At 40.4% G+C, this 13716-nt stretch overlaps 2 protein-coding genes across 2 annotated transcripts in view; both read right to left on the bottom strand.

The window, feature by feature from the left end:
• LOC108142931 (clavesin-2) overlaps nucleotides 1–13716 on the bottom strand; it is a 50556-nt gene that overhangs the window by 22203 nt on the left and 14637 nt on the right. The gene's annotated exons all lie outside the window — the stretch shown is intronic.
• Nucleotides 7359–7979, bottom strand: LOC108142936. Its single transcript, XM_017267031.1, has 2 exons — nucleotides 7878–7979; nucleotides 7359–7816 (listed from the first exon to the last, which is right to left on the bottom strand). Exons 1-2 carry the CDS (start codon nucleotides 7923–7925, stop codon nucleotides 7472–7474), a joined length of 393 nt encoding a protein of 130 aa, XP_017122520.1. The 5' UTR covers nucleotides 7926–7979; the 3' UTR covers nucleotides 7359–7471.

Here is a 13716-nt window from a genome sequence, read left to right on the forward strand (position 1 = left end):
AAGAAAAATACTGCAGTTCAAGTGCCTTTCTCCGCCGTCACTTGGAAGTTTGAGAGGGCCGGCCAAGAATGGATCAAGCTCCAGTCCCAGTTGCAGTACGAGTCCCCGACCAAAAGCAAAACCAAGACCCCTTCCCATCCCCAGACCTACTTCACAAAAAGACGAACTTTTTATGCGCGTTATAAAGTGAAGAAGCCTCATTTAACATTATTCGCAGCACGAAGTCGCCATTCACAATGAGAGTTGACAAATTCCTTCATTATGAGAACTGGAGGGGAAACTAACATGTAGATTACAGGCCAAAGATTGGAAAGAGATTTCTGGCAACCCTTAAAACCCAAATACTGCCTAAATGCATGTAAAAAGGGCAGAAAACTTTAAGCTCAAAACTTTTCCTATATCATTTTATTTTGGGTCAATCAATAAAAAGCACTTCCCAAGAAGAAGTTTGTTTGTGCAATTTATTTGTTGGATTAATTTTTCTATATTGATTATGAGCCAAAATCGTTTATACACGTATTAAATTTAGGTTGTTGACTTTTCCATGTTTATTTATTTTCTCATTTATACTTTTCCGCAATGCAAGAGCCACTGGGTTAAGATAACTCCCGTCGGTCTGTCAGTTAGTCCACATCATTCCTTGCTCCAATTTCAGGCCACTTCGGGGCCTCCAGGTTTCCACTCCCCTGCCAAATATCGAAACTGTACGCAAGCCCGAAAATAAAACACAACCAAAAAATATCCCAAGGAAACAAACCAAAACCCGAAAAACACCGAAGACTCAAAAATGGAACCCCCATTTCAAAACGACACAAGTAACGAAAGAAGCGAAGAAGCGATGGTGACGAGGACGAAAGGATTGCGTCAAAAGGCAATATACACAAATACTCATACAAAGGCGGACTGGATAAACATATCTCTCAGATGCGATGTATCCCTTTTTTCGTGGGATCCGCGAGGTCCAAGAGGTAGAGGAGTGCGAGAGACCGCAGCGGAGCAAACTGGTTTCACCAGATTCCAATTTCAAGGAGCGGCTGAGGACTGAGGACTGTTGCCTTTTCAGTGAGGACTGAATCAAACTGAATCTGAATCCGACGACTGTGAGTGGCATACAAAGCGCCCGAGAACCAGTTTAATCCTCTCGCCCGATGAGTTGGCGTAAAAGCAATTTTAATGTCCTGCTACCCAGTCCATAAAGTCATGAATAATCGCCAATCGTACGTGTGTGTAGGATGGAGGACTCGAGTCCCCAGAAAATATCCAGCCCCTCCATTCCCCTCGGTTTGGTGATTGGTTTGTTCTCTTTCCATCGGTTGACTCTTGTTCGTATGTGTAGAGTGGACTCTGGCCGATCCTTTCGAGCCACTCTTTGTGGTGACTGTACTTGGGGTGCTTTGGGTCATCAAGAGGAAGGGTGTTTCTTAAAGGAGAGCTCAATGATTGATGTTTTGAAATTTTAAACACAGGGTCGCCAGGTTAAATTCATTTACATATTCAAAGAGTTGGTTTTAATGAATTTGATAAAACCCAAATAAAAGATTATGTAAAGAACATTTTTTTTTTAAATATGTGTTTTTCAATTTAAAAATTTCTACTTGAAATTTGAAAAATGTTTGTATTTTCAATTAAAATTTCAATTAGAACCAAATAGAAAATAACTTTAATTATGTTTATCTTAAGAAGAAATTTCTTTTAAGCAATGTTGGTGTATTCCCTTATATTTATCCAAAATTTGATCAAGAACTTTGTAATTAATTGGATAAAAAGTAAAAAAACCGCTGAAAGTCAGGCTGAATAACCTTTAGCTTAAGTTAGCCACGTTTGTCTACAAAGTACAACAAATAAATTAATATAATAACAATAATAACAATAATATTACATATTCAATAATGTATATACCTCACATTTTAACGTTAAACTTTTCTCAAGCTGGTAAAAAACTTTTCACTTTTCACTTTTAAAAACCACATCAACACATCCGAAACCCATTCGTTTGCTCGGATCTCCGTTCGCAACTGTACCGCATGAAAATGTGATCCCCCAGTGCCCAGAAATGTGATGGACTCTGCAAAAAATGCTGGCTGCCCCTGGGTGATTCCTTGAAAAATCCTTTACAGATAAACACAAGTGCACTTCAGTTTCCAAATCCAGCGAAAAGTCAAAAGGGGCAGAGAAGAAGAAATTACTCCAGCTGAAGATCAAATATACATTTGAGTAAACAAGCCGAGCATTCCGACGAAAATAAAAAAATGAGAAGCGAAAGGGATACATACCCCTGCCCCAAAATGGAACCAAGGCAGGCAGCCTTGGGATGCTGGCAGCGATTATGATGACGGCGATGTTTACATTTCCCCACACGAAGTGAAATCCAAAGCCCCAACTTTAACCGATCCGAATCGCGCTGGAACCCTTGAGAACTCCTGCGTGGCTCCTTTGGGCAGAGACAACTGCAACATGAGGCAACAACGACCACATTCCGTATCCAGCTGGGCGGAGAAGCCGGCAGAGATCACCAAAGATCAAGTGAAGGGTGGCAACGAGAAAAGTCTAAAGAAAAAGGATTGTGTGGCGCTGCCTCCGTTGCATTTGCAGTCGCAGTCCACGGTGGCAGAGGCGGAGGCATAGGCAGTGCTCTGCCCCAAGAGGTGACGCTGGTTCATTGAACTCGGCCAGGCAACTCCTCAAAGAGAGGAACAGGCAATAGAGATGCCAGCAGCCCATTTCCTGAAAGGATAAATAGAGTTGAAATAACGAGAAGAAATTTAAGGCACACAGATAACAATTCAATTCAATTCTGAACATTGATAAAAATAACTCACTCTTAAAGAAATACGAAAACCATAATAGCATTTGAGTAACGTGCGAGACAATAAAATGCTTTGTTTCTTAAGGGAAAAACATATTTTTGCTCATGGTGTATCCAATAAGGACAAATCCGATATTGATAAATTAAAACTAACAATTCAATAAAATGTTTTTTATTGAGGGAAAAAATAATGTTTTTCTTCATGGCAGCGTTTATAGTGGATCCAATAAGGACAGATCAGGCGGGAAAACGTCCGACCCAACAGCACTGACTAGGGGAGTCTGGGGAAACGATTTTTGCTCTTGGGATAGGACAACGACAACTGCACGCTTGCCTTGAGTGTGTATCTGTGTGAGCGGCCAAGGAGTTTTTCCTGCTTTTCTTGTCGCATCCTACAGTAAACAGGGACTGGAGAAAGATCGGCTTTATTATTACAGCTATTTGGGCGGCAGCGGCAGCGGCAGGAAGGAAGCGGCGTTGTCGATGATGGGCCTTATAATCCTCCGCTCGCTTAGCTGCATTCGCCGGCATGCTGGCATTTTCCAAGTAAAAATAGAAAATAGATATAATGCAATTTGCCTGGCAGTATTCAGTACGTGTGTGTGTGTATCTGTCGGCAATTTGTGGATAGACAAAGGAACAGGAATTCGCTCCTAAAGAGCAGTCTCCTTACCTGACTGTTTTGCATAAAAATAGAGGCGGAAAATATTGGAGTCTATTTCTATTTTGAGGCAAGATCATGTGATTGGCACTCTAATGGTAAATTAATTGAAACGGAGGGAAAAATTCCTCGTTCCCTCCTTGAATCTCGAACTATCAATTTATCACTCATGCTTCAATAGGCGCACACAAGGTTCGCGAGCATCAAAAGTTAAGCGTTTAATTGATTTTTTGCTGCCCATGTGGGAACTTTCAATCCAGCAATTGTCCTTGAAACAAGGAGCTGCCTGCGATCTGCGGGCGATGTAAAGAAATCGTAATGAAGATTGACAAACCCCTGCAACGCTATGCAGGAGTACACAAATAGTGGCAACGAACTGAACCTACCCCCAAAATAGGGGAAGGTCACACAGTCATCACCACCCCCGGGGAGGACCCACATGAAGCCTTAAGTGCCCCGATTCTGCGACGAAAATAGACCGCCAGCATTCGACCAGAAGGAGCTACTGATCACACACCCCCGCGCACCAGGGGTTAAACAAAGTTCACACTCAAAAAAATCAATCTTGTTTTGCTTAAATATAAAACATAATTGGGGATTGAAAAAGATGGCCATCGTGCTTTGTCAGCAAAGTCATTCAAACATGTATTTTTTTACACCTTTTCTTTATTTAAATACTTAATACCACGGGATTGGCAAAGTCCACATTCAAAACAAAAAAATTTGCTTTGCAGAAATATATTTAAATATCGATCACCATGTATTAACAGAGCACTTTTTTTGTCTGGATGATTCTCCCCTAATTTTTGAAAATATGACAATTTGTAAGATGAATAAAGAGTTCCCTCCTTTTCTTCGAGTGCCAACTAATCTTTTCAACCCCCGAACTATGTTTATGTTTAGTAACCGCTTAACAGATTTTTATCTCGCGGCGCACAAATTACTCAACACCAACTAAAGGCAAATTTAAGATTCCTACGGGATCATATTCCTTAAGCAGGGCGTTGGCGTGGGCGTGTCCTGTTTGCTATTCCTGGAACACACGCGCATATCGCAGCACGCACATCTCGAGGATCAGCATTCGGTCCACGTGAGTGGCGATCGTCCTTTTGGCCTCATCAGCCTCATTGTCTTTGCTATTCATTGACTTTTAGCCTTTTTTGCCCTTTTCTCCCTGCATTATGTACGCTATCTACAGGCCTTTTTCCCATCTTCTTTCCCTTTGTATACCGAGTCATTGTTTGCCGTTTTCTTTGTTCTTTTCCATTTTTTCTTTAGGTCTTTTCTTGGGAGCATTGAACTTCGGTCGAGGATCGCTTCAACCCGATGACTGTTTATAATAAGATGAACAAATTGATGAGCGATTTTTCGGGTTATTCGGGGTAGCTCGTTGGGTAAAAAGAGAGGTTGAACATGTCACTGCGAACGAATCGCAGTGCTTAATTCATAAAGCTTAATCCTTTACCTTTGTAAACATAATATTTATAATTTGTTAGACAAAAAACTTACTACTCTGTTGTGTTATCTCACCATATTTTTTTTCAAAATCCTATTCTTAAAGTGTATCGAGGAAATTAATTCAATTTATTGCCACCACCTTTTGCATAAAATCCTATTGATCCTGCCCTTATGCAGGAATCGACTTCCGAATCGGTAGCGCTCGCGATCCTGCATAATTTCCAGATTCCGACATGCTGCCGGACGCGTGTTTGCCAGTGATTATCGGTGGCGGAACTTCTAGAATTAAATTTTCCATCGACCTCAATTAAGGCAATCAAGCCGAGGGATCCTTTTTACCCGCAGAATTCACAAATTACACAACAGCTTGTTCAAGTTCTTAATTGAACGTAATTGGGGGTTGATCCTGCTGAGAGGCCTTTGTGTGAGAGATTTCCCATGGCAACTATTGCAGCTAGAAGAAATCGAGCATTGAACCCTTTCACCCAGAAGAAAATGCGAGGAAAACGAGAGACAAAGAAAGAGAAAGAGAAAGAGGAGTCGGGATGCACTTGGCTGCCAGTTGACGGACTCCTCATGTACCCATTTCCATTCCCACTCACATGCACTTTTTGCCCGGCCCCCTTCCGTAATTTCCCCATTTTCCTATTTCCCCATTTCCCCGCCCATCGGGAGAATCCCTCAATTCCGTTCCGAGCGACTGCTAATGGATTCTATGCGGCGCTCTTCTGTCTTCTCCTTGCTTTATCACTCGTCCACTTCACCAGTACCATTTCGTAAACAACCAGCACAACTTTACACTCAAAGAAATGATAATGATCCTGTTGATATATTCCTTTAACTATAAAAATATATATACTTTATTATGAAAAAACATAATTAAATGATTCTTCTGTTTAAAGAACTCAATGATTTAAAAAATATTGCATAAATGTGACTACAATTGCTTGGTCAGAATTTAAGATAACTCATTAACTTTTCCTTCCGATATATACATAAAGTGAATAAACTCAAGTATATTTCTTAAAACCCAAATAATAATTATAATTTTAATTTAAAAGAAAAGAATTTCTTCAAATGCTCCTGACATCGATTTCCATTCCTTGGCGAATGCACTTTGCCGGCCGCAAAGGTTTGTTTTTCTTTTGCCTTTTGCACCCTGACCTATCGCACGTAGCTCTCCTGCTTTTCCCGTGGCCGAGGAAAACTCTGCCTCCTTCTTTCGCCCCTCTCCTCCCGGCCGACATTTCCCATTGCCTGCTACATTGTATTATTTACGCTCGCCGCCTGGTCTTGTGATAAGCCTCTGCGGGTCTTCCACCCCTCGGCGGTTCGGGAGGATTTTAGAGTCATCGCCGGACAATGTCCCAGACTTGCGGCCCTCGGTTTTCGCCTCCCCGCCGCTGATAAGAGACCTCGACCACGGGGACTTGGTCAACGCCCCCAGAAAATCGCACTGATAGTGGAGCAATTATTCAGACGTTCCTTTTTAGGACCAAGGTCCATTTATCAGCTCAAATATTTAACGACACGTCCAATAATTATCTATTTTTTATGATTTTATCAAGGGACTGATAGTGAATCGATTAACGCCAGGATGTGCGTATACATAAATTTTTTTGCCTTAAACACTGAGGCAATAAGCTTGTTATTTGGAGATTGGTATAGAATTCAAAGTAAAAAACAAAAAAAATCAATTTTAAATGAATTTGAGCAGAAAGAATTATATAAATTTTGATTTGAAACTAGTCAAGTTTATGAGATGGAATCATAATTTCTAATCTTCCTTTCGTTAACAAAAACAATAATTTTTCCACTGCAGATAAAAACTTACGGATACAGGCATATAGCTCCTGGCAGCGATAAGAATGGGTCTGTCCATGTTCCAGGACGCTTATCGAGTGTTGGTTTGGCTTATCGATGAGGCAGCTACGATTAATACTATGACCAACAGGACTCATTCCCATTCTCCCTCCTTTTCCGCCGATAAGGAGGCAATATCATTATCAGATATCGCTGTCGGAGTTTTTTCTTCGGCTCGGCATGGCACTATGTTTTTTCCACATATGGCACTATCGGAACTGTCTTTACCTTGGCCAAGTGTTACCTTGTCTAAAACGTGAGCGTTGGCAAACTGCTCCAATTATTTGCGAAATTCGCTTCGCTTGATTTTGGATATGGACAAAATGTATGTCTCATGAGTGCGCTTGAAGCGCTGCTGTTGCAACATTCGAGGCATTTCTTGCTAACTCAGTAAACGTGAAACGGAGAAGCCAAGAACAGGCCCCCAAGAATACCCCCGTATCTTGGATGTGTGTCCAAGAACCCCCGAAGTAATTAGGTCATCGGTTGTAGCTGTGACAATTTCGCGAAACGCATAAGAAACGTACTACGACAGCAGAAAACTTGAAAAATGACAATGCGCCGAGAATGTCGTGTTTTAGAAAATGCTATTTCTCCTACCCTTCTTTAATGTGAAAAGTAAATTTAAAGCAAAAACCCAATTATGAGTCTAGGTTTTTTGTTTTGTTCCTTTTCTAAATCTCTTACAATAGAAACTGGATCATGATTAGACCCATTGGGACACAAATACCCAAGATAGCAGTCAACGGGTCCTTTCCTGCCTGAGTTGTCGGTCCGTAAGGCAGTTCATCGCAATCTTCTCCGCTGCCTTCGTCGAAACCCTCCAAAACGACTCCGCCACCCTGATTGTCATCAAATCCTTCTTCTCCTTTGGGTTGCAGGAAAATCCTCTCTTGGGAGTTTTCAAAACTGCGCAAAGGCTCCAGCGGTTCGCCATACCTGCTCATCAGCAAATTTGAACGGATATTCAAGGATACTTGATGGTGAGTGGGCAAAGGAACCGCTTGAACAACAACATCTACCAGAACCTGGACAGCCGAAAGGTAATGGCTAAACCAGGGAATTTATTTTAACATAAAACTAACTTACAATTAACAAGAAACTAATAACAAGCCGCCCTTCATAACTTATGCCCATCGACCTTAAATTTAAAACGATAACTTTTGACCCTGACAAATCGTTGACAGATAAATAAAAGTAATGTATTCCTAAATGAAAAACCTTGATGCCTGTTATTTATGATATTTTGGTCAAAAGGTTCTAAAGAGAGACTTATTTATTCGGCTCCCGAATTCTCGTAAGGCATTTTAAACTTATCAGTCTTGTGAATGGAAATCGTACATTTGGCCGCGGAGGCGGCGAAAATTCTTATTCGTCTTCGGCCCGAAATCGAACCATGCCCTTGGAATTTTGGTTCTTTCTGGTAGGTTTACCCATGGACCTCCTCGGAATTTTAGTCCCCGAACGCCGCTTCAATGGGTTTCCATAGCCAGCGTCTACTGGAAAAAGGCGGAGACCGGGAACCAATCCACCCATGGATCTCACTTTACGCATACCACCATAATCCTTATCGGGCTCTGGAGCTAGTATCTTGAATGGGAGAGTTACTTCTACCGTTTCCCTGGATTCCCCTGTTAATGGGTTTGCAGAGGATTCCAGAGGGTCCTGCTAAAAGACTTTTGAACAATTAGGGTGTGAAACTCCAATTGTTTATTTGGATTCACCATCTCTGTAAGTTGTTCGTTGGGATAAGAACATCGACGGGATGGGAGACGCTTCCAGGTGCAAGACCAAGACAAAAGACTACCATAAGGAGCCTATAGGTTATTAGCTGTAGTTACTCCTATTAAGCAAAAAATAAAAAAACAGTCCCCCAACATAATGCAATTTCCTACAAACAATTTTAAACACTCCACATTTTATTTATAATTTTTTACAATACTATAGGGTCCGTTTTCGTAAAATTAAAACCTTAAATGCGAAGAGATTAAAAATGCAAGGCTTTACATAAACATAAACATAAAAACATATGAGTAGAACGATAAAGTCAAATTAGAATGGCTAGGTGAGCAGTAAGGGTAGTGTAAGTGGCTCAACCCTGATCCTAGCTTATTGTAATTAACTTTTTGCATCGGCTTGCAATGGCGCAGCGAAGGCTTATATAATGGTCGAGCAAAAGCTTCCAAAAGTAACTGGAACTGGGTAACCGACTCACTCACACACACTCGCAAGTCAGCCACTTGGCCAGCACACAGAGCCACTTGGTTAAAATGATCGGCTCAAGGTCATCACGCCACACAAAAAGAAACAAAACGCAGACGGAGAAAAATGCTGCAAATCTCTTGACGTCTAACTGCAGCCAAAGTCGCACTTGCAGTCGACGTTCGGTGGCCTCGAATCTCGAGTCCACTGCAGCAGAAACACCAACAACTAGCCAGTAGATACACCAACAACCCAACAGCGACATCAGCTCCCAGCGGGGCAACAACAAAAGCGGGCTTACGAAATCACGAGCCATTTGAATTGAATGAGCCACGCAGATCGTGGGTTTCTCGGGGGAGGTTGCGCGGTAGGGAGTGGTGCCCAAAGCAAGGCTCATATACGGAGAAAAAAATATGTTAGCGATTGGTTGTAGCTTTTATGTACCATTATGTTAAGATTTAAAAGTAATATCGATTTTTGGGTAACTGCGGTTTTGACATTGAAACACATTATTAATGATTCATCAATAAGTATCAATACGGTAGAATAATTTAGTAACCATTTATAAAACAAAAATATACTATTTAATGTTAGTTGTTGATATATACGTTTTCAAGGAATTATTTCCCAAGCAGAAAGCGAATTCTTGTTAATATCTAAAATTCTTTGATTAATACCGAACATTTCAGTAAGAATTGTATTATTTTTTTCTCTGCATTAGATGAAGTTATAAAGTCACAAGCACTCTCACACTCGCACACTTTTAAACAGAAACAGCCAACACATAGGCACCGAAAGCTTGACGCTGAAAAATTCACACAGTGTTTCAATTGCACTTCACAAGGGAACCCCTGTGTATCTGCGAGATACATCTCTCCATCGTTACAAAATTGTAAGACTTCCCATTTCCCTCCCCATGTCTACCCGTCTCTCTCCCTTTTCGCCTGCTAGTCCTACATACAAATCGATGGAATGCTAGTTGTACACTGATCAAATAAACCGCAAAACTGCCCATGCCCAAAGCCAGCTAAGATCATCAACAGGCATCATCAGCATCATCAACAACATCAACATCATCAGCAGCAGCTGGTAAAGCAGCAACTGAAACTGAATTCTAATATCAGAACATAAAATGCCCTTTTTGCTACATATGTAGAATATTATAAATACGATTCCAAATTTGAATTCAGCACATAAAGCCCATTCCAGGTGACTAGTTTAAAAAATGTCATGAAAATAAATAAAATATAAACATTTTAAATTAACTCATTTAAGCAATGAGTCATATAATCACTGCCTTCTACAGGAGAATAATGATACCCTTTGGCGAGGGTATGGCAACTTTGTCGCTTTGTGGGCGGCTTCAAAGTTGCCGTTCACTTGCAATTGCCATCCGATGGTGGGCGGCGTGGTGCGGCTCTTCTGGACTTCCGATGGTGGATGTTGATGGCGACTTGGTGGACTGGTGGCGTGCCTCGGTGGCATTTGGTGTCATTCGAAGTTAATTGCTGGGAACGAGCGGCAGAGGCCGCCGTACCTCGGTCTTAGCTCTGGCCGGATTTGTGTCAACTCTTAAGGTTAACCTCGTAATTATGATTGTAGCTGCCTGCTGGTGTCTTTGGTTTTCTTTGACTCTGTTGTCGTCCATTTCGGCAATTCGAGACGATTAGAGGTAGAGGCTGGGTATTTACACCCAACATGTAACAATTTTTCTTTTATTAAAATTATATTTAAATTTTTAGTTATTTATCTTTCTTTTTTACCCTCAAAATAAGCATTACAATTCATTTATCATTTTATCTGTTCAGTTACAAGAAATCTATCTTTAAATAATCAAGAGTGTTTACATAAATTTATTTTTATGAAAAATAGTGAAATCAGTTTTTTAAATAATCAAGTTTACAGGTTTGCACCATAAAGTGTACAACAAAATAACTTTGTAATAACCTACCTACCTTTATATACCTATAGTAAGTTTAGATAATGTTAAGGGAATTTATCAGTCTAAAGTTTGGAAGGTAGTTGGAGGGGATCGCCCGCTAAAAGCCGTCCTCATAAAAAATAGAAAATAGAAATCTAAAGCATTTAACAACATCGAGAACCCGAAAAAGTAAAGATGCTGTCATTGAGAAAACTTTTTAATCTTCCACACTTCCCATTTCTTCGGATTTTTTTCCCCCTTCTTACCATATTTTCCCTCCTCGCCGCAGTACAAAGCACCCTTTTTGGAGTCAACTTTTCTTTGTAGATCCAAGCCCGCTGGCGTTCCTCGATCGGTGGCTCTGGAGTGTGAGAAAATGAGAAAATCAAGGCAGCAACAGATGCATAGATACTCAGATTTAGACAAAGATGGAGCGCTCTTGCTGTCCCGCTCAGTAAGTGGTTCCGCCTGTGTCCGGTTCCCGCCAGAGCTGGAAAAAAGGGCACGCCAAGCTCTGATTATGCCTTTGTGTGCGGAGCGAGGATCCCTATACGAAAAGCAAAGCTGGAAATTCGAGTAACAGATTTCGAAACGTCGCCAGCTCAACTTTCGATTCGATTATGAAATCAAAGAGATTTCCCTGGGAAGATTGGCGAAGAATTGAGGTCAAGCAAGTTTAGGGATTTCTTTGTAGAATCTGGGGAGAATCCCTGGCCTGGTATTTCAAAGTATATAAACAAATACGACATTAACCAGGCAAGAGAGGCAGCGCTTAATTATTCAAATGTTATGCGCAATTTAACTCTTGTTGGTGTGGTTAACGATTTTGTTTTTGTCCGTTTTATTCAACTGCCATTCGATTTTGTTTCGTGGCGACTCCTTGATGGGCAAGTTGGCCAAGTGGAAAACCAGTTTCAGAATCGGCCAAAACCCAAATAGCAGCCACCATCATCGTATTAGAGAATCCCACGCAGAACGCGTTTCACTCACTCAACTTTGGCTAACGTAGTGCACGACTTTGGTCTAATAAAACCAAAACACACACGTCTATGGAGACGCACACATGGTTAGAAGAAAACCCCCACGCACAGGCATCTCCGAAGGTTGAAAAGCCCAGAGAATACACAGGAAAAAACAGAGAATATTGTGTACATTTTCTTGTTCTTTTGGATGGGATTTTAAAATAAAGAAAATAGTAATTTAAATCATATTTTTATGATATTAATTGCTTACATCAAAATGAGAATTTTATCTAGCCACATACGATTGAACTTTGACTATTTGCAGTAAATCTACGTGGCGTTTAAATTGCTCAAGAAGAATGACGCTTATATAGGATATAAAAACAATGTTTTTTGCTTTGTGCTTAAGAGCGAGAAAACAAAATTGCCTTCGCTTGTGGAGAGTTTATTAATTAAAAGCAAATTTCATCTCAAATAATGCCGCTAAGGCAGTAACAACAACTAAGCAATTAATTTATTTCAGCTGTGTGGCACTTTGAATAGCGGGAAAAAATCCAAGCCAAGTAGTAAATGGCCTGGCAGGCAGCCAGATCGGATCAAACCTGTTGAATCGCGGACCCAGAACACCGGGCAGTTCCCCTTAGACAGAGAGGGCTTAGCCAAGCGAGTATTTTATACCAGATACTCGTATACTCTCGTTAGCCCCTGGAACCTGCCGTATTTCACAAGGCAATGCAAATTATCTGGTTACAGTTCAGGGTTTAACAATTAAGGGGTGGGGGTACTAGGCAACCGAGGGATGCATTTGAATCGCCCTGCTGAATCATTTTGACGGTGATTCATGTCGATAACAAAAGTTATAGTATCTGGGTTTTAGTTTCTAAACTTACATGCGCATGCAATGGTGTGCAGGAAAAGAATAAGGGAAAATATATACAATTAAATATAATTTTGTCCTTTTCTTGAAAAGGAAACAAAATTTACTTGTATTAAAAGTTAGAGGAAACTTATGAGAAAGACTCCGTACTAACTTATATATCAGTTCTGTTCTTATTTTGTTTCTTACCTATTTAATTAATATTCGAAAACGTTTTACCGAAGGAAACTTCTTAGGCAGAAGCGATTAATGCTGATAATTGCTACCCTAGTCACGATAATCTCCGACGTTAGAAACTGTTCCCGTTTCCCAAAAACACACTTTTGATTGACGATCATTCCCATAGAAGCCTAATGGTCCTTCAAATAGGCACTAATAACCAAGCAAGCCCCCTTTAAGATCGGGAAACGCCCTACGCTTGGGGGTTACCCAAAATGCAACCCACTCCCAAAGGTCGAGATCTCGAAACCCGACAGGCAGTTGACGAGTGGGCTACGTATGCCACGGCACACGAAAAAAAACAAGCACTCCGATTTTTTGTTAATAATTTATTTTTAAGGCTTCATCCTAACGCTACAAGCCTTTAGCTTCTAAGTCAGTGCGCTAGGCATAAAGAGTTACAAAATAATAACATTCTTGTCTTTATAAAAACTGAAACGAAAAATAAATAAATAAACTATTTAATTAAAAAATTAATTCAGAAAAAAGTATAAGTACGTTCTTCCTAAAAAAAGGAGTCTGGCTAAATACGTTTAACCAATTATCTATATAGGAATTTATCCTCAAATTTGTTTATGAAAGACCAAGCTTGTGGCTTGTGGCTTTATGTACAACTTAAGAGAAAGTTGTATGGTAAGCAAACTACCACTTACATCTATAAAGAAATTAAAAACAGGCCAAAAACGAAGACCTTTTTGGGGTAAAGGCATTTATTAAAAAGGATATTTTAAATATTTAAATATTTTA

Source organism: Drosophila elegans, unplaced genomic scaffold (genome assembly GCF_018152505.1).
Source record: "Drosophila elegans isolate 14027-0461.03 unplaced genomic scaffold, ASM1815250v1 contig_468, whole genome shotgun sequence".
NCBI classification, from domain to species: Eukaryota; Metazoa; Arthropoda; class Insecta; order Diptera; family Drosophilidae; genus Drosophila; species Drosophila elegans.